This window comes from Fusarium falciforme, chromosome 2 (assembly GCF_026873545.1).
Source record: "Fusarium falciforme chromosome 2, complete sequence".
In the NCBI taxonomy this organism is placed as follows: Eukaryota; Fungi; Ascomycota; class Sordariomycetes; order Hypocreales; family Nectriaceae; genus Fusarium; species Fusarium falciforme.
Window position 1 is genome coordinate 2,051,055 of NC_070545.1, and position 22,378 is coordinate 2,073,432.

Consider the following 22,378-nt stretch of genomic DNA (forward strand, 5'->3'; position numbering starts at 1 on the left):
GCCGCCCGATGAAAACTGCATATCTTTGCTGCAGCTTTTCCGAATGAACCTCAAGGAGGCACCACCTGGGCGCGGGTGTTTCCCTCTGGCGCTAGAATTCCTATTTCCTCTGCTCTATCCCCGCCACCATCTTATCGGGCTCAATCATCGAGCCCTGGAAGACTGTCTGCAAACTCGGTTGTTATCGATTGCATTCGACGAGCTGTGCAGGCCAGCGGCAGAGCGCGAGGGAGGATGGCGGCCAGAGAATTTTGTCAAGATTGCACAGACGTCCCTTTTGGGCTGGCTGAACAAGCCAGACCAGGTTGATACACCCGGAAGTGAGTTTAATGACCTTCCGAGGCAGCGAGATGTTATATTGACTAAGACGAACAGAGTCTACCAAGCGGCAGCTTACTGAGGACGCCGACACCCCATTGACCAAAAGATATGCCGGGAGGGCTTTTGATTCAGCGGCTCTGCCAGAGTGACAAAGCTGTGTGCCAAAAAGCAGCACAGCGTGTAGGAGGGGCGAGAAACACTGCCCCGGATATCGTATGAGCTTTGTATTGCTGACTCAAACATTGACTATTCCTCCATATGAGTAAGGCTCACACTCAGCAATCATGGTCCCCGCGGGGATAGTCACAGGTATGAATGACCCTGCATAGTCGGGATTCTCGCTCGGCATCACCAAGCACTTTCCACCGGCTGTCTCGTCGCCATTCAACCATCGTAAAGCCTGAAGCTCTCCTCGCTGTCTGTTGGAAACCTTGATTTCCCAAAAATGCAGAATTCCCGTAAAGGGCTTGGCTGGATCAGGTGAAGAAAAGATCACCTGAAACCCCTCGCCGACGAGAAGAAAACGGGACCGGCAAAGGTGAATCACCATGCCATATCCAGGGCCAGGCTTTCCGTGGACACCGGCCCTCTCGATCTTGAGGTTCCAGCCCGCAATGGAGGCATGAATGGAAGGGGATGGATCGGTCCCATCAGATGACAGGTCGTCGAAAAAGAAACCTACGCTCGAGTTTGGCCTTCTGTAACCGGCCAACAATAGAGCTTCCACCTCTTTTAGTAGTCCGTAGTGTTTCTTGAAGGCATTCTCTTTAGGATCGAGAGTGTCAATTCCAAAAGGGGCTGTCCCAATGGCCTGATGAGACCCCAAGGCATGCCATATTCGCCTGGCGCCGTACTCGTCTCGGCGCTGCTCTGGTATAAACAACGCTTGGTTGTTACGCCGGTATTTGCGGCAGATACCGGCGTAGTCGGAAACATAGATATCTGGGGAGATAAAGTCCAGGGTTGGACTGAAACGCTGCCATAGGCCAAGGACCTTGACCACCGCGCCTCCGGATGGGTATTCTCCTGGTACGTCTCCACCAGTCACAGGCGTGAGCAATTGTAGATCTGCCTCGTCTCCGGCACTGAGCCAAGCGTTGGTGTACAAGGGGAGCGAGTAGGCAGCCTTTCCCGCTGCAGCCACAGTCTCAACATACTTGGCAAAGTGATATGCCATAAACAGCTCATCTGCTATTGCGTTGGGACCAAACACCGACCTCCAGGAGTCCTGAGAAGAAATGTGGCGGTCTTTGAAGCCTCTAAGCTCTGTTCTCAAAGTGTCTTCGAGACCGCCCCAGTCCTCACGCAAGTAGTCAACCAGGTCCTTGGGGACTGGGGATGTGAACGCTTTGTTGGCTGGGGAAGAGTGGTCACGGGAACCCCCAAGAAGACCAGGCTCATTCTCAACCTGAACCATGACAACGGTAGAATGCTCTTGGTCTACTTCTTTCAGATGCTGCATCAGTTTCGTAAATGCTTTGGCGTCGGCCGACACAAGTTCGGAAGACAGAGGTGAGACAGTGTGAGTGATATCCACACCACCGGATGCGTTCTTCACCAGGGCTGGGGGGAAACGCGTTGGATTCGTCTTGACCCATGGCGGTGTATACGTCGAAGCACCTGGTTCATACTTGTTAATGACTAACTTCTGGGAAAACCAAGTAAAGACCAACCGTTCTTGTATGCCCCGAACCAGAGAAGAATCAAGTGAAGCCCATGTCTACGAGCCGCCTGGATCGAGAGATCGAGCTGCTCAAAGTCAAACTTGCCCTCCTCAGGTTCAATCTGCTCCCAACCGACTGAGCCAAGCAAAGTGTTGATGTTGGCTTCCACCATGGTCGGCCACACGCGTTCCATGTATTCTGCACTTGAAAGTGACGAGTTTTGCAGCTCGGCTCCCCTGACAAGGAAAGGCTTCCCGTTGACCTGAAGCCATTTTCTTGAAGGGTCATCCTCTGAAATGCACAGTTTGACGGTCATCTTTGAGGATTTTTGGGTGGTGATGCATACAAGCTCGTGATGAAACGCCTTGAGTGCGTTAATAAACTCGCCGTCTTTTCTCTCATCATTCATCGCTAATCGGTATAGCTGAGCCCGAATAGACTTTAACCAGGATCAACCGCTCTGGCTGAATGCCATGCATAGATATTTCAACAAGGTTCAGGTGTGGTTGATCAGTTTGGCCGCTCATTCGCATTGAACCAATCGCAGCATTTACGGATACTGGTTTTGGCGGATTGGCAGCCAAGAGGGATAACCGTAGGGCCAATGAGCGGGTTTACGGCTTCCATTGATCAAGCCTTGGAACACCGAGAGTAATGCGCCAAGAGCAGCCCTCAGGATTCACACCACAAGGGCCATGGTGCGCCGTGCAAGCCGCTGAGGCTGTACCACCTTACTACCGACATCCCGGCAAACTGGCATGTTTCGGGGGAAAGAAGTGCGAAATAAACCATCCTCGGATAATTTGATCTCGCCATGGGCATCTTGTTGCCAGCACTGTTGTCCTGTGCAAGAGTCGGTCGCGTCGTGTTGCCAAATATCTGATCAATGTGATAGAGAGACTCTTGTTATGAACATACGATGGATAACCCATGGGACGGACATGCGAGCTGGATCTTCCTCCCAGACTATAGCGACACCCGGAATCCTGAGTCGCAGCGGATTCTTTTACGCGTTGAAGCACCAAAAGACATATTGGTGAAGCTTCCAAGTTCCCCCCCCTGAAATTCCGGGGCGTGTTTGAGGAGGAAATCGAACTCGTTTGAGCGACTGTTCTGTTCATGCCGAGTCCTTGAATGCATCGTCCCATAGAACGGATCACGTATTAGGTATTCTGGCCGAGTTGTCAGTTTGTCTAAAATGATGGTCAAAGAAATACGGTTTATTATTCACTCTTGAATGATTCCCGAGCTTCTATTTGAACAAGTGCAAATGCAATTTGGTTGCTCCTCGGGGTTTATGTTGATCCCCTCAGGACGAGTGACTTACGTCTTGTGCTATTCGGTCACCTGCATATGCATTCATGCAGCTTGCCCTCATTCCTAGGCCACCCCTTGGTCTCTTTATAAACTTGCCCCGCCTTCGGGATCAGTTTACCCGAGTGGTGGGCTGTTCTGTTTAGCCGGGACGGTTATTTGCCCTTTCTTAAAGCGGTGACTTCGTTGAGGCGATTCAGAGACAGCTCCAGTTCCTTTTATACGTATTTCACCCAAACCCTGCCCCTCTCTCGCCCAGAAAAATACTGGCATCGTTTGTCTTTATTGGTAAAGCATGGGCGAGAGTAACCCTATTATTCCCGGCTTCGCGCCGGATCCTTCGGTTGTCCGTATCGACGACACTTTCTATCTTGTCAACTCGAGCTTTCACATATTTCCCGGCCTGCCCATCTTTGCTTCAAAGGATCTTGTCTCCTGGGAACATATTGGTGCGTTGTCGTCTCATTCAGATCCTATCTCGTGGGTACGAAGCAATGGTTACTGACTGTTGTAGGCAACGCCATCAACCGGCCGTCCCAGCTTTCCTTGGCGGCAGCTACCACACGGCTTCACAAGCTAGAAGGCCCTCCCAGCGATGTAATTGTTGAAACAGGAGGCCTCTGGGCTCCAACTATTCGCCATCATCGTGGAAGGACGTATATCATCTGCACAAACGTTTGTCACCTGGACCCAGAGCTAAAGCCCGGCGAGGAGCCGCCGCATCCTTCCGAGCTTGTCGAGACAAAGAACTTTATCATCTTCACCGATGATATCGCGTCTGACCGGTGGAGTGACCCGGTCTATGTGGACTTCTGGGGTATTGATCCAGACCTCTTTTTTGAGGATGACGGTCGGGTCTTTATCGCTGGATGTTTATGGAGCAGGGATCTTGTAGAGGAACCCACCATCCACGGTATTGAGATCAATATCGATACCGGCGAGCATCTTGCACCCCCGAGGCTCATGTGGATTGGCTCAAGCAAGATCACGCCCGAGGGCCCTCACATCTACAAGCGAGACGGTTGGTACTACCTCCTCATTGCCGAGGGCGGAACATTCGAAGGCCATCAGATTTCGGCTGCCCGCTCTAGAGACCTTTGGGGGCCTTACGAGGACTGTTCTAACAACCCCGTTCTGGCACCAAGCCCTGGGAGCAGTGGCTACAAGTACATCCAGCACAACGGCCATGGAGACCTGGTCCAGGATACAAAGGGCAACTGGTGGCTCGTGTGCCTAGCTGTTCGAAAGGACCAGCAGGGACGATACGGAATGGGCCGTGAAACCTTCCTGACGCCAGTCCAATGGCCTACCGGAGATTCGTGGCCGGTGATTCAGCAACCCATTGAGTCTTTTCCCGCTATGGATAAACAGGATAATATTCCTTCTCGTCTGAACCCCACAGTTGATTTGGTCTACCTCCGCGACCCAGACCTCAGCGCCTATCAAATCAGTGATGATGCTCGACAGGTCACCATCCAAGCATCTTCGACAGATCTCTCCGAACCCTCGGCTGCCGTGTCCTTCGTGGGCCGAAGGAAACGCTCTCTTCACGGAGAAGATCGTGCGGTTCTCGCTATAGGCCAGGCGGAATCTTCGTCTTCGGTGATCGCGGGTCTGGCTTGCTTCAAGGACGAACACCGCTATGCAAGAGTCTTCTATGACTTTTCCGACCATTCTATTCACTTTGAAGTCAAGAACGCCGGGAGAGCCAAGGCCATATGTAATCGTACCCAAGTCGCCTCGCCGAAGGATATGGGAAATCCAACAGGCGCCTTTGACATTCACTTCAGGTTGATGTATTCGGAGTCAAACCTTGATTTCACGTGGATGACTGAGCACCCTGAGACAGGAGACACCGGCTGGGTGTCGGCTGGCAATATTGATATCTTGGATCTGACAGATCGGGACTTTACTGGTCCCTGTGTGGGTGTCTTTGCTACGAACAAGAAAGGGGACGCCAGTCACGAGTGCACCTTTACGGATATTTCAATCTGTATAAAAAAGACGTTTGATTAGTACGCTTCGTCATCATATAAGTATCACTTCACATTATTAGACCAGAACATCTTGCTAATGCTCTGTTGGTTTTGGTGAGAAGAGCTGCCCGTATATGAGTAGGGTTATCGACTTCTGGCGTGGTTGACATGCTGGCTGACCTCTTGAGCTCAAGAGTACAGCTTACTCGTACTTGTTGGATGCTATCTATAACTTAAGGGAAATCACAAGGTGCATCCCGTTGAGAGGAAATCAAAGGTGCCTGGATGTCGACCCTCTCCGAGCTGCTTGCTGAAAGCTTCAGCTTCCCCTTGGGGCCAGCTTTATTCCCCGACTCTACAGGGGTTCCTGCACATGGTGTTTCTTCCGGGAGAGCAAGTTGACCCATTGCCTTCATCTATTGCCATTTAGGCTGATTTTCTCGGTTCCAGGGGAGTCTTTCCCCCGCGACAGCTGCTTGCTCTCCGGTGAGATGGCGCAACTTTATGAATGCAGAGTCTGAGGTCCCTGTCAATCCCCTAGCAGAGCACTCAACTGCTGGCTCACTGAATCGGCAACCTTCATCTTCTCTGATTCATCCGTACATGATGTGAGGGCAAATCCCCAGATTTCATTCAACCCCTGTCAAGAGGTGCCCACCCCAGCAGGCGGAAACTACGCGATTGGGTGGCATGAATCAGCAGCACCAGACTCCATCCCATCATCTCAGAGGTGCCTGATACGAATAAACGAAAATTCAGTTCGCCTTAACAACTGTGTATCTTCTAGCGTGCGCGCTCTCTCTCTCAAGTTAGTGGGCAGCTGTGTCGTCAGCTGTGGAGTAGAGCATTGGTTATGCCGTGACGTAAAGGCTATCTTATTTGATTTGAATCATACGGTGTATCTGAGACGGCCCATCTTGTATAAGAAACTAAAGACTCAAGGGTGCAGGGAATTTCAAGGGAAACTATTTTCGTTTAGATACCAGGTACAAAAGGGCCTCAACCCGTTTCTCTTGAAGAGCCAAAGCTTCTTTAAACACCTTCTGTTGCCCTCCGTCTACATACCGGCCTCTTGGCTCATCCCCTTCCTAGGCAGTGACTGAGATCTTGTTGACAAGCCATGTTGTCCCTGACAGGTTGGATAGCCTGGCTTACCTTGGCACCATATATCACCGGCGCGACAACCCCTTTTGATTCCACATGCTCCACCATCGCCTCAGACCTACAGTTGGAGAATACAACCGTCTGGTTCTCCGAGTATGTAGCCTCAGGGACGAATTTGGCCATTGAAAGTCTGGACCCGTCCTGCGGCGCGGCGTGGCAGGTAGTCAGTGAAGACATGTGCCGTATCGCCCTCGCAGTCAAGACTTCTCACTGCAGTGAGATAAGCATGGAAGCTTGGTTACCACGTAACTGGACTGGTAGATTTCTAAGTGTCGGCAATGGAGGATTAGGTGGATGTCGGTTGCATACCTCGGTGAAATGGTGGCCACACAGCTAATGAAACCATGACTGCAGGTATCCCGTATGGAGATATGGCCTACACTATGTCCCAAGGATTCGCATCGGTTGGTGCAAACAGCGTATGTGTATTAAAAGTATCTCGTTGCTACCGAGACTAATGACATCCCAGGGGCACAACGGAACATCTGTCAAAACGCTGCTTAACAACATAGAGTCGACTGCGGACTTTTCATATCGATCGTGAGTATGTATTTCTCAGGCCAATCTTATAATCTAATTCGATCCCATAGAGTGCACACTGGAGTTGTTATCGGGAAAAAGATTACCGAAATATTCTATGGCCAACCTCATACCAAGTCATACTACCTTAGGTGCTCCATGGGGGGACGCCAAGGTTTCAAAGAGGCACAAGACTTCCCAGCCGACTTTGATGGCATCATCGCCGGGGCTCCAGCACATGCCCTGGGCAACCTGACCTCCTGGACTGGCCACTTTTACCCACTCACTGGCAACGTCACCAGCCCCAGGTTTGTTCCCAAGGCCATGTGGCCTATCATTAAGCGTGACATATATACCCAGTGTGATGGACTCGATGGAGCTGTCGACGGAGTCATTGAAACCGCCGAGTATTGTCGCTACGATCCAAGCGGCCTCGTTTGCAAAGACGGGCAAACAAAAGACTGTCTCACCGAGGAGCAAGCAGAAACTGTCAGAAAGATCTACAGCCCTCTCTTTGACAGTCATGGCAACTTTGTCTACCCTGCCATGAACCCTGGCTCCGAGGACAGCACGGCGTCCATATGGTTCACCGGCGCCCCGGTATCCTTGTCATACGAGCTGATTCGGTACATATACCTCAAGAATCCGGAATGGGACCCAGCCACACTCAACCCGTCAGACTATCCATGCTTCTGGGCCGAGAACCCTTTTGGGTTCAACTCCTGGAAAGGCATCTCAGCCCTTTCCGCAACCGAGGCGGGAAAGTGATCACCTACCACGGCCAGATGGACTCCATCATCACGTCTGGAATTTCAGAGACATACTACGAGCACGTCTCTAGATCCATGCAGTCCTCTCCGAAGGAGCTGGATGAGTTCTACCGCTTCTTCAGAATCGGTGGTATGAATCACTGTGCTCTGGGTTCAGGGGCATGGAACTTTGGACAGTCAGGTCCTACCACGTACATGGACGCCGACCACAACGTCCTTGCTGCCATCGTCCGTTGGGTAGAACAGGGTATCGCACCCGAGGCGCTCACAGGGACAAAATACATCAACGATACGGTCAGTCTAGGCAAGTAATTCAAACGCAAGCATTGTCGCTATCCATTACACAACGTCTACCTAGGGGGTGATCCGAGGGATTCAGAGGCCTGGAGTTGTGTAGAGTAATTCTGGTGGATGAGCATGAGCCTGTAGAACTGTCTAGTATAAGGTCAAGCTGAAACAGGGTCAATATCGATCTGCTTGATGGCGGTCTGGGCCTTTGGTGCTTTGAGATCGTTTATGGCACTCTTTGGGTAGAGGTTGATCTAAAGGAATGAAACCAAGTCTTTTTCACTTTCCGTGTATTATTATACCTGAGACACACTCAGCCGAGATGGCCACTCAAACTGTTGACAGGTTCCAGACCATGAGGCCAAATGCTTTGAAGTATGCAACAACTTGATGCCGTTTTTTTAATTTTTTTTATTTATTTTTTTACTCGGTAACTTGATATAAACGTTTAATAAGCTCATAGTCTAGATGTGATATTAAAGATCCAGTTGGGGTTTGAGTCTGAATATATCAATCCTTTACGCCGAGGGTTGTCTCATTGACAGTGAAATATCGGATGTGATACGGATCAAGTGCCAGCGCCAACGGGAATGAGACTAAATGCCAACTAATTCAATAAAAGCGATGTTTGATGTATTATAGTATGGCCCATTCTCTACCGTTGGTGTCACCTGCAGTCTTGATGGTTGTGTGCATCATCCTCCACGTCCATTCTCATGATCCTCTAGGGTGGCTAACAGCCTGCCGAGATGTATTCCAAGCTAATTAACCCCTGTTTACAACTTGCACTTTGGGGTCAAGTATCTGTTTATGGAAACGAAACCTGAGACCAACAATGCAGAGCTGAAACACAGCGCACCAAGTGGCCTTTGTCTTGTATGGTATGCACAGGAGCTAAGCCATGTATATGTGCAGCTTGAATTTCACAGACAAAGGCGACTGTGCTGTCTGTCAGCAGTCATGGCACACGTCAGCATTACTGCGTCTACACTGCATTCACGATGCATCTGCAGAGAATTCCAAGACAGACAGACACGGAGGGGAATGGCGACACCTTGGACACCTGGAGAGCTTCTCCCACCCGGCATGATTTGAAATATTGCCATGCCTTGAGGCCCAGCCAAACCAAAACTCCTCACTAGCATGGATGTAAAGCTTGGCCGGCCAGAGGCTGTGCTGGATATGGCGGATGTCGCATCGTCTCCAATTGGGCCTGAGACCCTTGCCCTGGTGAAACCTTGTCCCTTTCTGGGGGTCGCTTCGACGGCATGCATCTGCCGGCGCCAAAGGCAATTCAAAGGGCAATTAGTGCATACGAGGGCAAAGGCCTCGGCTCTTGGGGGCTTCCGGTTTGATCAAGCGCGCCCTCAGAGTGTGAGTGAAACGCTGCTTGGCTCAAACCCCGACTCGGGCGCATCAAACTGTCCGTCGTCGTGGCTGTGTAAGAGGTGCGTCCAGGGGCGGCCGCCTCTTGCTTCACCCCTGTTTGAGGCTAACCCCTCGATGAGTTTGGGGATATTGTATTGTTTTTGGTCTTGATATTCAGAGTATAAAGAGCTTGAAGGTTGACTCGGTTTTGTTTTGATCATCAATCAATTTAATCACACTCATCTTTTGTATATACAAGCCAGCCTTGCATCTCTATTTGTCCACCAGTCTTTCACCATCAAGCACATCAATCAATCAATCACAATGCACTCCTCTGCCCTCCTCTTCTCTCTCATCCCGGCCGCTCTCGCCGAAGTCCACAAGGTCAAGGTCGGCGACGGAGGCCTTACCTTCTCGCCTGCCGAGCTCAAGGCCGCCGTGGGAGACACGGTCGAGTTCCACTTCTACCAGGGCACACACTCTGTCGCCCAGAGCAGTTTCGACAAGCCTTGCGAGCCCCTCAACAGCACCAGCTTCTTCAGCGGTGATTTTGACGTCAAGGACAAGGTCAGCAATGAGGTCTTCACCGTCACCGTCGAGGCCGAGACCCCCATCTGGTACTACTGTGCCATTCAGGGCCACTGCCAGGGTGGCATGGTTGGTGTCATCAATGCCCCGTAAGTTTGCCGCGACACTCAATAGCTTGATGATATACTAACATTGTACATTAGATCCAGCGGTCAGAGGACTCTTGCCGCCTACAAGAAGGCCGCTGCCGACGTCGATGAGACCGTCGAGCCCAAGTCAACTGGTGGCGGCGAGCTTGGCCCTGCTGCTACGGCCTCCTCAGGCTCTTCTGAGGGTTCTACATCGACTGGAAGCGCCGCCTCCGGCACCGCCAGCTCGACCGAGAGCGCGGCACCCAACGCCGGCATCGAGGCTCGGGGTGAGATCCGCTGGGGACTCATGAGCCTGGGTGTCGCCATGGCTGGTTTCTTTGGCGGTCTGATGATGTAAACGGACATCTAAAGGGGATGGGGTGAGACTATGGGAATAGTCACTGCCTGTGTGAGAATGGAGGAATTTTACTGCCAAGAGCAGAACGGATCGCCGGCCTAGAGCCATTCACAAGGGATCCAAGTTGAAACACAGCTGCTAGCCAGCATGTAATGACCGTACTTTGAATACCCAAATCAATCGAGAATGTATCAATACGCTTGATAAGTTTATAAAAATGCCGAGAGCATGCTAATGAACTGAAATAAATATATACATTAAGGAATGATGACTATATAGACCCGCGTATTCTCTATGGCTAGTCGTCTGAACGATCTTCCATCCTCATACACCTCTAGCTTCCCTCTTTCTATGAGAAACTAGTTCTAGGCAAAGTTTGCAGCCTCAGTCGTAGTGGCAGCACGGGTCGAGGTCAAGAGAGTCGTAGCAGTGTTAGCCCCAGGGGTAGCCAAGAAGAAGTTGGCATTGTTCGGAGCAGCACACGTATTATCAGGCTTGGGGGTGTTGTCATTCATAGGTTGGGCGTAGGTGGTTAAAGCCATGTTCTTGCCGTTGCAGGCATAGCAGTCGAGGTCGACAAACTCGAGGAGGCTGGAATCGTCGGCCTCTGAGATATCTTCAACGCGGTCCGTGTACAGCAGACAGTTGCGCTGATCGTTCGGATCGGAGGACAGGGAGAAGGCTACGCAGCCCGTGTAAGTCGCGCAGGCTCCAGCACACGACTCTTCGGGCGTGCACTCTGGCACGGTGAGTCTGAGCCAGGGCTGGGCACACTGCTTGAGCGTGGCCTTTTGGCGGACGCAAGTCGGCTCTGGCGTGTCGGCAAACTTGTTCAAGCAGATGTTATCAGCCGGAGGCTGCCAGCAGGGGATTTGCCAGGCACAGCTGCGGTCGTAGGCCCAGATGTTTGTATCGCCAGAAGGACCGGTGGGCGAGTCGGCAGACAGTCTGGTCGAATAAATGCGGCATTCCTTGTGACAATCATTGACGTAGCGGTACTCGAAATGGCCGCACTCATCATCACCGAGGCAGCGGGCCGCACACTGCTCCTTTTCAATGTTGCCCACGAAGGAGAAGTAGAAATCTGGGTCCGCTGTGACAGGTCTCTTGTCGCAACCCTTGCCGTCATCAGGGTTGGACCCAACGTTGGCACAGATTCTGCTGATTGTGGGCTCAGATGATGCAGATGATGTAGTTGAACTGATGGTGGTTGACTCCTCCGAGGCAGTGGTTGTTGACTCCTCCGAGGCAGTAGTTGTTGACTCCTCCGAGGCAGTAGTTGACTCTGCCGAGGTAGTGGTCAGCTCCTCAGAAGCAGTGGTGGACTCCTCAGAAGCAGTGGTGCTCTCAGATGCCTCCTGGGAGGTGACGGTAGACTCGCTCTCGGTTGTGGATTGGGCTTCAGTAGTTGTGCCAGTCTCGGCATCTTCAGTCTGTGAAGTCTCGGTGGCGGTGGTGGTGCCAGTCTCAACGTCGCTGGTCTCGGTGCTAGCAGTCGTGCTGGTCTCGACATCGCTAGTCTCAGTACCGGTAGTCGTCCCAGTCTCGATATCAGTCTGAGAAGTTTCCACGCCAGTAGTAGCAGTCGTCTCAGCACTCTCAGTCTGCGAGGTCTCAGTACCGGTGACAGTCTGGCTCTCCGTTTCAGGAAGCTCAGTGCTGGAAGCAGTCTGAGTCTCAGTCTCAAGGAGCTCGGTGCTGGTGGCAGTCTCGCTCTCCGTCTCAGGAAGTTCAGAGCTAGTAGCAGTCTCAGTCTCGGTCTCAGGAGGCACAGTTCCAGTTGAGCTGGCCTGCGAAGTCTCGGTATCGGCAGTGGTTGTAGGGGATTCGACATCGTCGTCATCACCAACGAGGTCATAGTCGTCAATGTTCTGAGGAGTAACCTGGTTGGACATGAAGATAGAGTCGACGTAGATCATGGCCGCGTTGCCGCCGCTGCACTGCATCTGAATAGAAAAGGTAGCCGAGCTGGCCGGGGCACTGGCCTGCCTGACGACGGAACTGTAGGCCGCAGTAGGGCCCGAGGTGAAGAGCGCCTGCTCGTAGAAGGGATCACCACCGAGGTAAGCTCTGATAAAGCAGCTCCCTGTGTTCTGGGGATAGAGGACGATGGCGGTATAGAACCGGATAGTGTAGGGGGTAGACGGGTTCAGACCAGTCACCTGCTGCGAGATGCCAACATCCGGACCCAGAGCTCGCTTCGAACCAGAGTCGGCATGCATTTGAACACAGCCATTATCCTTGCTACCATCGCCCTTGTATCCCTCGTCCGCATGCTGAGCATCACCGCTTCCCTCAAAGTCAACGATGCCACCATCAGGAGCTCTGCGGGCGAACTTGGCACCCTTGAGCTCGTTGGTCACCACGGGAGCACTCGTAGATGTCGTCGTGGTCGCAAGATCCGTAGTCGCGCTGGGTCTGCAAACACTGGCTGAGGCGAGTTGGACAGAACCCGAGAGGGCCAGGGCCGCCAGGGCCACGATGGAACGCATCGTGAGCGAGTGATTAACGAAAGAATGGAAAGATCAAAAGAGTGGATAACAAAAGTTGGATGATGGAGTCTCGAAGGGCTGGCAGAGAATGAATGAGCCTTTCATATAGGGAGCATCTTGACCCGCCCCTGAGCTGGCTTACACGGGCGAGCTGATCTAGAGGCGCTAGAACGGCGATAGTGGCATGCGAAGCCTTGTGGCTTTCAAATAGTTTCGTGGACGGCTCCGGGCTATCCGGCACCTGGAAAGCCCTCTCAACGGCCGATCTTGCCGATGAAGGAGATTGGCGATATTCCACAATTTCAACGGCGCGTTGTTACGAGATGGAGAGCATGCCGTGTGGTCTTGTGGAGTTGACTTGGAGTCTCCAGCAGCTTGGTTCATGGCGAGAAGCGATCAATGAGTTGAAATGCCAATACAGGGGTACTCAATGGTCCCTGAACTACTCGTACTCTACACCCTAGCTGAATCCCCTCAGTAAATGAAAAAAAAAAAAACCGTTATTGTTTCAGCTGGCCCAGAAATCTAGAATGGCGCATATCACATCAATAGCGCGCCGAGCTAGAGACTAGCCTAGCCCAAGTCCCCTGGTCGGCGGAGCTGCAAGGGCTTACGAGCAGTCATTGGCGATACGGATTAATAGATTAATATTGGCAAATAAATTCTCTCGATGCCCTCTCAAAGGTGCTCTGCCCCATCTGCGGAGTAGCGTCTAGGATCAAACAAAGGGTTGCGTGATAAGCAGCACTACGCTATTGTATGCCACTCTGGAGCCAGTCAAAGGTATTCAACAAATCAAACCGAAACCCCAATGAATGCGGCAGTAGTGATCCCAGAGACTCCAGATCCCTGTCGTTTTCTGCAGCAGTGTTTAGATGCTGGTCAAGCACGCGCTGAATGATAGCCTGACAGTCGCTACACATGATGCTGTTTGGCGCAGTTGGGCCAACCCAATTCAGAAATGCAGCAAGCAAACTCAGCTGTTGGACGATGCTCGACCGTGATAGCTCAGAGTTAAGGGGGTGAGTACCATAGAACGTTGGTCGAAGTAACTCTTGACAGAGGATGCCACCCCCTGGGGCGGCGTAAGCCATCAACTATTATTCCATTAGACAGTCAAGACTTGATTGAACCGTAACAACTCACCAGCCATTCGAAATTACGCCGCATTTCGGCGAATCGATCCTTGTGTATCCAGAGGACAACCGTGACTCTGACTAAATCAAAGCTGGTGGCAAGCAAGTTGCCCTCGTCAACCCCACCGTGCTGGAGGAGCAGCCTCTCCACCAAAAAGATGTTTCGCAGATGAGCCAGATAAGTCAGGATCCTAACATAAAGAATTTTAATGTCAAGATCGGGGTCGGATAGATCCTCGTGATTGTATACAAGGCTCGAGGGGTATTCAGAAAAGACTTTTAGTTGGCGTGCCTTGATGCTTCTGGTGAAGTGTCAGCAAGTGTGTCTATAAGAGGCCAATCAACATACTGAAGGTAATCAACTGTGATGTTAGTATCGTTGCCGAGTGCAATCTCGACCAGTTCATCGAGGACATAAGACATCATTATGCGTGCCCTCATGAGCGTGACGCTGCAAACCCTTCCTTGGGTTTGCCATCCCCTGTCGTCCAGCGTTTTCATAGCCTCGGCCAGAGTAGGCTCGTCCGACATTAAATCCTCATCTTGAAGATCTAAAGGGAGCGCAGTTGAGCAGTAGCGGCGACTTATGAGTGGGGGTCTGCCAGAGAAGGAAACGACGGATTTGTCGGTGAAGAAGATGTAAGAAAAAAGACGCCGCTTATATTCGGTGCAGAATGAAGGTACTTCTTTCTGGACTTGTGATTTCGAAGCACCGTCCTGAGCGTGAAGCCCGAGGAAAATCATCATAGACACAGCTAAGCTATGCGAGTCCCAGAACGTAGAGCCTATCTTGATTCAGCATCTAGTTCTCATGCATGCAGCCATGGACTTACTCGCATCTCCATAAATCAACGTCCCAAGCGTACCCTTTCGGCGGCAGATATCAAGAAGAAGGGCGTTGCCCGCGGTAAAGTGACGTGAGATTTCGATACAGTAGCCCAGGCTGGTCAAGGCAAGTTCGGTTGATTCTTTGCCCGGCACCCACTGCAGCTGGCGGGGATCAAGAGACCCTAGAGCATCTGATAGGCCCTCTATATGAGCCCAGAGTAGACCAATTGCTTCCCATCGTAGTTTGTGGCCACAAAATTGGTCCATCCAGTCTTTTGCACTGGTCAAATCATCTCTCATGGGCCGTGCTGTGTTGCGGCATAGCACATCGGCAACCTTTTCTAGAGGGGAATCGTGTTGAGCAAAGTACCTAAATATGTCTTGAAGCGATTGAATGATTCGAGCTACCGCAACATGGGTCCAGGATTTCTTGCTGGCGGACGAAGGATCACCGTGGAAGACCATGCAGGCGTCCTGCTGGCCTGGGAGATATTGCAGAACGAGAAGACACATCTGACGAGTCGGGAGAGGCAGATCGCGAAATCCAATGTCCAACTGGGATTGCTGCCGAGCTGTTTCTGACTCAATATTTTGAGAGTCGGGCTGTTCCAGGATGGAGAGGCTATCTCTGGTTTCTTTAAAGACGGAAGCATGACTTGTAGACCCGAGGTAGCCTGGGCCAAAAACAGAGTTGCGCATTACCGTTCTGGAAGACTGAGATGACGGAGAAGATACTTCAGGTTGTTCTGAGTAAAATTGAATTCTGCTCCTCGAGCGTGAAGTTGTTGTTGTGTAGACGCATCGATTGGCTTCTCCTCGCTTTCGACATCGATCACAACTAGGTCGGGTGTGATCGCAGGCTACTTTGCGTGCTCGACATGGATCACAAGCTTCCGGTCTCCCATTTGGCCGGCGAGGCGGATGATCTTGAGTGGTTCTCATTTCAAGTGTCGGGAAAGATTCAAATATGAGGTGAAATGCACGTGTAAGTTAAAGGCGAGGAACTCGTCGTGTTTAAGGTACAGTAGCTCGGACCGAAGTCATCAGAGGAAGATGTTACTGGTTCATTCTGCCTCAAAAACTGGGTATCCGGCTTCGGCTTCGGCTTCGGCCTGGTCTGCTTACAATTTCTATTGTCCTCAGATATTGTTTTGAGAATGCAACAATTGACCAATCATCAATGAATGTGAGTTTTCCAACTTTCTATGCCAGTCTTTCGGATACTGAGATACATCAAATTCTGGTTTCTTGAGTCGCGCACTAGCTAATGGTGCAAGGTTGAGCTCTGACTTCTCTCAGAGGCCTCAGTTTTATGAGAACAATTAATAAGAAAAATACTGAAATGATAAAGGGATATCCTAATGAGAGGTGATACTTCAGATCTTTATTTCATATTTTAGTATTTCTATTATTTTTTTAGAGCTGCTCTTGGAGGAGAACATACTGACACTCTTCTCTCGTTGGGAGGTGTGGGCTGCCCCCACCAAGGGCTGAGAAAAACTGACAATTACCTGTCCCATGCTTAACCAACTAGGGAGGCACAAAAATTGGAGAAAACAAGGGAAAATGTGACATACCTTGAACAAGAGTTCGAGTCTATCTTGCAACCATATGCTCTTCCCGAGGATAATCTGTGGGTCACGGACCTGCAGCCCAGCCTCAATCCTAGCATTAGCGCGCAGGCGGGGTGCTGAAAAGCGTAAAAGCGGCGGGGCATGGCCTGGGCCTTTTTTCTGCCGTCGAAATTTCTGTCGCAAAGCTCAGCTCAATCACTCCAAAACATTTGCGACCATGGGCAAGAAGAGCTTCAGGGTGCGCCCTCCCCCTCCTAACGCGCCAATTGCGCTCTGCTGACATGACGCGACACACAGGGAAAGAACAGGAGAGGAGGCGGCGGCGGCCGAGGAGGCGCGCAGGCCGGAGGTGGTTGGAGAGACTATCCCGTCATCCCCAAGGAGAACGAGAAGCTCCAGCGCTTCTACGACACCCTGCTCCAGCTCCCCGAGGAGGAGAAGAACGCTTACTGGGAGGCTCTCAGACGCGAGCTCCCCAACAGCTTCAGGTTTTGCGGTTCCAAAGGGTGCGTCTCACGTGTCGCGATGTCGCGAACTGCCTGCTAACCTTGATCGCCACACAGCCACGCCCTCACCGTCAAGGGCCTCCTTCAGACCAGATACATCCCCGAGATCGTTAACATCGAGCACCAGGATGGTCGCCCTGTCGAGCCCCCCCAGCCTGTGCCTTGGTACCCCGACGATTTGGCTTGGTGGATGACCACTCCCAAGAACGTCATCCGCAAGTTCCCTCCCTTCGCCGCGTTCCAAAAGTTCCTGGTCTCCGAGACGAGCGTTGGAAACATTAGCCGACAGGAAGTCGTCAGCATGATTCCTCCTCTGCTGATGGACCTTCACCCTGGCATGACCGTCCTGGACATGTGTGCCGCGCCTGGAAGTAAGGCGGCGCAGCTGCTTGAGATGATCCACCAGGGCGAGGAGGCTCGTGTTCGCAAGGTTCTCCGATCTTTCGCCAAGGAGGACGGTCTGGAACTGGGCGCCGAGACGCAAGACGAGCTCGAGGCCGATCTAGAAGCCGACCCTAGCGATGCCGGAAGAGCTACTGGTATGCTCATCGCCAACGACTCTGACTACAAGCGTGGTCACATGCTTGTTCATCAGCTGAAGCGACTTTCTTCCCCCAACCTTCTCGTCACGAATCACGACGCTACTCAGTTCCCCTCCATCAGGCTTCCCCCCAGGGAGGGTAACAGCAAGCCCACCTATCTCAAGTTCGACCGTATTCTGGCCGATGTCCCTTGCTCTGGTGACGGAACTCTGCGCAAGAATGCCAACATCTGGAAGGATTGGCAGCCTGGAAGCGCCCTGGGTCTGCACCAGACTCAGATCAGAATCCTGGTGCGAGCTCTTCAGCTGCTCAAAGTTGGCGGTCGAGTCGTCTTCTCCACCTGCAGCATGAACCCCGTCGAGAACGAGTCCGTCGTTGTTTCTGCCATTGAGCGATGTGGCGGCGCCGAAAACGTCGAGATCGTCGACTGCAGTGACCAGTTGCCCAACCTGAAGCGAAACCCTGGCATGAGGGATTGGAAGATTATGGACAAGAGCGCCAGGATCTGGAGCTCTTGGAAGGAGGTTGAGGACTTTGCCAAGGAGAGCCCCGACAATGTCATCCCCGGAAGAGTTGTCGAGACCATGTTCCCTCGGGTTGAGGGTTCTGACTGCGCTGATCTGCCCCTGGAACGCTGCATGAGAGTTTACCCCCACATGCAGGACACCGGTGGCTTCTTCATCACTGTTTTGGAAAAGAAGTCCGAGTTCAAGGCTAGAAATGAGAACGATCCCAAGCCTCAGGCCCAGCCCAAGGCCAACGGCGAGGCCGAGGCTGCTTCCGAAGAGAAGGAGCCGGCTAAGGAGGAGGCTGAGGCTGTCCCCGCTGCCACTGAGGCCGCCCCTGCTGCTGAGGAAGCCAAGCAGGAGGATGTCGCTATGGCGGATGCATCCACCAACGGACATAAGAGGCCGCTGGAGTCTGAGGATGCCGAGGATCAGCCCGCAAAGAAGGCCAAGACCGAAGTTGAGTCGTCAGCTAGTGCCACGCCTGTTCCTCAGGCTCAGGCGAAGAACCAGGAGGGCAGCAAGCCTCGCCGAAACGGCCCTGTTGAGGAGCCCTTCAAGTACCTTGACCCAGCTCACCCAACCGTCCAGAACATCAAGGACTTTTACCACATCTCTAGCCGCTTCCCCGATGACCGGTACATGGTGCGAAACGAGATGGGTGAGCCCGCTAAGGCCATCTACTACACCAGCGCTCTCCTCAGGGACATCCTGACTGAGAACGAGGGCCGCGGAATCAAGTTCATCCACGGTGGTGTCCGCATGTACATGAAGCAGGACGCCCCGTCCGCTGAGGTTTGCCGATGGCGCATCCAGGCTGAAGGTATGCCCATCCTTCAGGGCTACGTCGGCGAGCCCCGCGTTGTCCACCTCCATAACAAGGAAACCTTCCGGAAGCTCCTCATCGAGATGTTCCCTCGCATTAACGATGGCAAGTGGGAACGATTCGATGAGATCGGCGAGCGTGTTCGCGACATCGGTATGGGCTGCGCCGTCCTCCGTGTTGAGCCTGACGGCTCGGATCCCGACTTTGCTGAGCGTATGGCTCTGCCTATCTGGAAGAGCATTCACTCACTCAACCTTATGTTGCCCAAGGAGGACCGGTCTGCTATGCTTCTGCGTATCTTTAACGACACCTCCCCTCTTATCAACGTTACTCTGGAGAAGCAAAAGGTCGCCCAGCAAGCTAAGGAGTCCGAGGCTGGTGAGAAGGAGGCGGTTGACGTGGCGGATCTTCCTTCACCTGAGGAGCCTGCTACAGAGCCAGCGAAGGAGGAGGCAGCGGGTGAGAACAAGGTGGAGGAGGCTGCCTGAAATGAGAATGGTAAACTGGGTGTACACGTGTTTGATTAAATTTTGGTGTTGTTACAATGTTTAAATCATGGCCAGGGATGAACTCTTGATACAGATGGTATAATACATGGGGCTTCCCCAACGTGTCCATTTACTCGTCCAAAAGACCGACGGTCCAGTGCACAATTCTGTCGACGCCTTGGCCATTGATAGCGCTCACCGGGATGGCAGTACAGTCCTTGGTCCAGGCATTCTCAACGCCACTGGGGTGCGGCTTATCGCCCTTGGTGATGCCGTCAAGGTACTCCTTGAGCTCTCTAAAGTTACTCTGGGTTTCTGGAAGGTCGGCCTTGGTTGCCACAACGAACCACGGCTTTCCAGCAATCTGAAGAGCAGGGGTTATCGTAGAGTCAGGGAGTCCGGTCTCAAACTCAGGGGAAAAATTCATGGGACCGTCCAGGTCTGATTCAAGGTCCCAGTCAACGCGCGAGTCGATCTCGCGGTCTGCCTCCTCTTCATCGCGCATCTGAGCATACAAGCCGACCTCACGCCATAGCGCATCCAGAGCCTTGACAGCATTGCCCGCCGCAAGGTCGATGACAAAGGCGAGGACACCAGCACGCTCAACATGACGCAAGAAAGCAATTCCGAGTCCGCGGTCCAGATGAGCCCCTTCGATCAAACCCGGGATGTCAGCGATGGTGAAACGAGTGCGAGGCTCGGTTTCGACCTCCTCGGGCAGTCCCATCTGAGCGGGATACCGGCGATAACTCTTGATAGTAGGCCGGCCAGAATACTTGTCAAGAACAACGGTGCCAATATTGGGCTGAAGAGTCGTAAAAGCCCAGTTACCAACACGAGTACGGCTGTTGGTAATGGCACGAAGGAGGGTGCTCTTCCCAGCGTTGGGGAGACCCACCAGTCCGACGTCAGCAAGGAGCTTGAGCTCAAGCTCAATCTTCATGCTAATGGCATCTTCTCCCTTAGTCGCGAACATTGGGCGGGGATGCGCTCGCGATGTGAAGTGAGGGTTCCCCAAGCCACCGATACCGCCAGTTGCGAGGAGGATGGGCTTGGGCGTCGGACGAGACAGGTCGAGATGGATCTTGGGTGGAGGTTGCTTATAGAGGCGATGGCGCTTCGGAAGTCGAGGGAAGACGGTTTGCTTGACATCCGTCTTGGACAGTCCGGGGTATAGTAACCACTTGCGACGCTCAGGGTTCTGGTCTTCCTCCTCATCCTCCTCAACCTCATTCTCCTCCTCTTCGTATACTTCTTCGCCTTCCTCTTCCTTCTTCTGCCTTTCCATAGCAGCCAATCGCTCTTCCCTTTTGCGCTGCTTTTCCTGGACACGCCACAGCCGCATATCCATCTCCTCCTCAGCGACGGGATCCTCACGTTCCAGCTCGCGCACAACCGTTCCCACAGGCACCGTTATAATGACATCTTCTCCCCGAGTACCACTCTTTGCACTTCCTTGGCCATGCTTTCCCCGACCCGCACGGATAAAGCGCTTCCGCGCAAGCTTATGCAGCGAGGTCTCGCCATGGGCGGCTTGGATGTAGACATTGCCTCCATGACCACCATCGCCGCCATTGGGAGGGCCTTCGGCCAGATATGCCTCACGCAAGAAGGAGATGCAACCGTTTCCACCTCGACCAGCGTATAGGCTTAGCTGGGCTTTATCGGAGAAGCTTGGGGCGGCATAGTCGTCGGGAGCTGGGTTGAGCCGTGTCTCTGGGAGGTCGTTGACGGTCGAGTTGTAGCGTCGTCGTAGAGCTGTTACGCTTGCAAAAGCGTGCCTTGACGCAAACAGCGACGGGTAGAGAAAGGGGAGGAAAGGCGACGACGCGCTCGGACAACGCGGAGCCATGGCTGACAATTGAGCGACAAGCTCGTGCTTGAATCAAGCAACGATTTGATGTTGAAGCTCATTGACGCCAAAGCTTGGCCAAAATTTCTCCGATAAGAGCGGGGCCTAGGCGGGCAGGTGCGTTCACGGGAGAGCCATCCATAGATCTACACCATGACGGATATCTCACGGATATCTCAGCCTAGGAAAGTCTAATCGTTAAGAAGGGGAGGACTAAGTTGAATCACGTCTTCGAATCGTTCTATTTGTAGAAGACTGCCCTGCTCTATTCCTTGTCGTCCAATCTTTATCGCTATGTTACCGCGCTTCCCCGCCGTGGTCAGGAATACATCTCAAAAGGGAAAGAGGACTTTAGTGAATGTAGGCAACCGCGCATGCCTCCAGGCACTGCATGCCTCAGGTTATTATCTAGGACTCTCTCGTGAAACTACTAAGGCAGTCAGGATCGTTCATCTTAAAGCTACGGATCTCTTCCTCTTCCTCTTCCGTCCCTCTTCGCCGGAAGCGAAAGACGATAGCCGATACCGGGTTTCGACCGTCTTCGCTCATCTGACACAATCAACGTCCCATTGCCACTAGTTGATGCATTGCCCTCACGGACCTTGTACCCGAGAAGTAGCTGTACGATTTGCCGAACGCTTTGGCCGGTTCTGGACGCACAAGCCAGGTTGTACAACCACGCAAATGTCAGTATCTTGTTGATGGGATTCTGCCCTTTCATCGAGGATACTAGAAACTAACAGTGAATGCTGATAGCTCGCGAATCAGCGACCCTTCTCGATGACTTGCCAATCAATGGACTCTCCAACGTCTCCTGGCCGTTCGTCTCGCCTCGCCCCGTCGGGATCCTGCAGCCAGACCGTAATGGCCCATAGTTGGCGCCGATTGCCATTCGGCCAGCAAGTGGACTGAGACCGACCGACCAGCCCCGATAGTGATGGAGCAGCAAGCGGCTGCTGACGCCAAAATGCGGTGAATCGGTGTTGCAGCGGACGGCAGCGCCAACGAAACCAAACGAGACTCTTGTGCTCTCCCTCACATCCGTGGACTGAGTCCTCTGTTCCCTCTCTGCCGCCGCTTTGCCTCTTCGCTGGGGCTCCTGCTGCTGACCTCGATCTCTATTCGTCCAGTTTCGGCAAACGGTGCCCTGGCTCACCACCTCCAGCCCAACCGACTCCTCATTTGTCAAGCCCGACCATCTCCCGCCTTCTTTTAAGTTCGTCGGTT

General features: G+C 52.6%; 8 protein-coding genes across 8 annotated transcripts; 4 read left to right on the forward strand and 4 right to left on the reverse strand.

Annotated features, from left to right (window-relative positions):
- Positions 1–556: 556 nt before the first annotated feature.
- On the reverse strand, positions 557–2,301 carry NCS54_00259100 (Hypothetical protein; the record flags this gene model as incomplete). Its single annotated transcript, XM_053148187.1, has 2 exons — positions 557–1,941; positions 1,995–2,301. The coding sequence occupies 2 exons, from the start codon at positions 2,299–2,301 to the stop codon at positions 557–559; spliced, it is 1,692 nt and encodes a 563-aa protein (XP_053004162.1).
- A 1,293-nt stretch (positions 2,302–3,594) lies between these two features.
- On the forward strand, positions 3,595–5,315 carry NCS54_00259200 (GH43-C2 domain-containing protein; the record flags this gene model as incomplete). The annotated part of the gene is made up of 2 exons (XM_053148188.1): positions 3,595–3,748; positions 3,814–5,315. 2 exons carry the CDS (start codon positions 3,595–3,597, stop codon positions 5,313–5,315), a joined length of 1,656 nt encoding a protein of 551 aa, XP_053004163.1.
- Positions 5,316–6,783: 1,468 nt separating this feature from the next.
- On the forward strand, positions 6,784–8,040 carry NCS54_00259300 (Carboxylic ester hydrolase; the record flags this gene model as incomplete). Its single annotated transcript, XM_053148189.1, has 4 exons — positions 6,784–6,858; positions 6,909–6,979; positions 7,030–7,584; positions 7,638–8,040. The coding sequence occupies 4 exons, from the start codon at positions 6,784–6,786 to the stop codon at positions 8,038–8,040; spliced, it is 1,104 nt and encodes a 367-aa protein (XP_053004164.1).
- Positions 8,041–9,708: 1,668 nt separating this feature from the next.
- NCS54_00259400 (Phytocyanin domain-containing protein) lies at positions 9,709–10,401 on the forward strand (the record flags this gene model as incomplete). The annotated part of the gene is made up of 2 exons (XM_053148190.1): positions 9,709–10,061; positions 10,116–10,401. 2 exons carry the CDS (start codon positions 9,709–9,711, stop codon positions 10,399–10,401), a joined length of 639 nt encoding a protein of 212 aa, XP_053004165.1.
- Positions 10,402–10,766: 365 nt separating this feature from the next.
- Positions 10,767–12,893, reverse strand: NCS54_00259500 (Hypothetical protein; the record flags this gene model as incomplete). Its single annotated transcript, XM_053148191.1, has 1 exon — positions 10,767–12,893. One exon carries the CDS (start codon positions 12,891–12,893, stop codon positions 10,767–10,769), a length of 2,127 nt encoding a protein of 708 aa, XP_053004166.1.
- A 752-nt stretch (positions 12,894–13,645) lies between these two features.
- NCS54_00259600 (Fungal-trans domain-containing protein) lies at positions 13,646–15,556 on the reverse strand (the record flags this gene model as incomplete). The annotated part of the gene is made up of 4 exons (XM_053148192.1): positions 13,646–13,990; positions 14,040–14,331; positions 14,379–14,814; positions 14,863–15,556. The coding sequence occupies 4 exons, from the start codon at positions 15,554–15,556 to the stop codon at positions 13,646–13,648; spliced, it is 1,767 nt and encodes a 588-aa protein (XP_053004167.1).
- A 1,065-nt stretch (positions 15,557–16,621) lies between these two features.
- NCS54_00259700 (SAM-MT-RSMB-NOP domain-containing protein) lies at positions 16,622–19,299 on the forward strand (the record flags this gene model as incomplete). The annotated part of the gene is made up of 3 exons (XM_053148193.1): positions 16,622–16,669; positions 16,729–16,937; positions 16,995–19,299. The coding sequence occupies exons 1-3, from the start codon at positions 16,649–16,651 to the stop codon at positions 19,297–19,299; spliced, it is 2,535 nt and encodes an 844-aa protein (XP_053004168.1). The 5' UTR covers positions 16,622–16,648.
- Positions 19,300–19,429: 130 nt separating this feature from the next.
- NCS54_00259800 (Hypothetical protein) lies at positions 19,430–21,151 on the reverse strand (the record flags this gene model as incomplete). The annotated part of the gene is made up of 1 exon (XM_053148194.1): positions 19,430–21,151. The coding sequence occupies one exon, from the start codon at positions 21,149–21,151 to the stop codon at positions 19,430–19,432; it is 1,722 nt and encodes a 573-aa protein (XP_053004169.1).
- Positions 21,152–22,378: the final 1,227 nt, after the last annotated feature.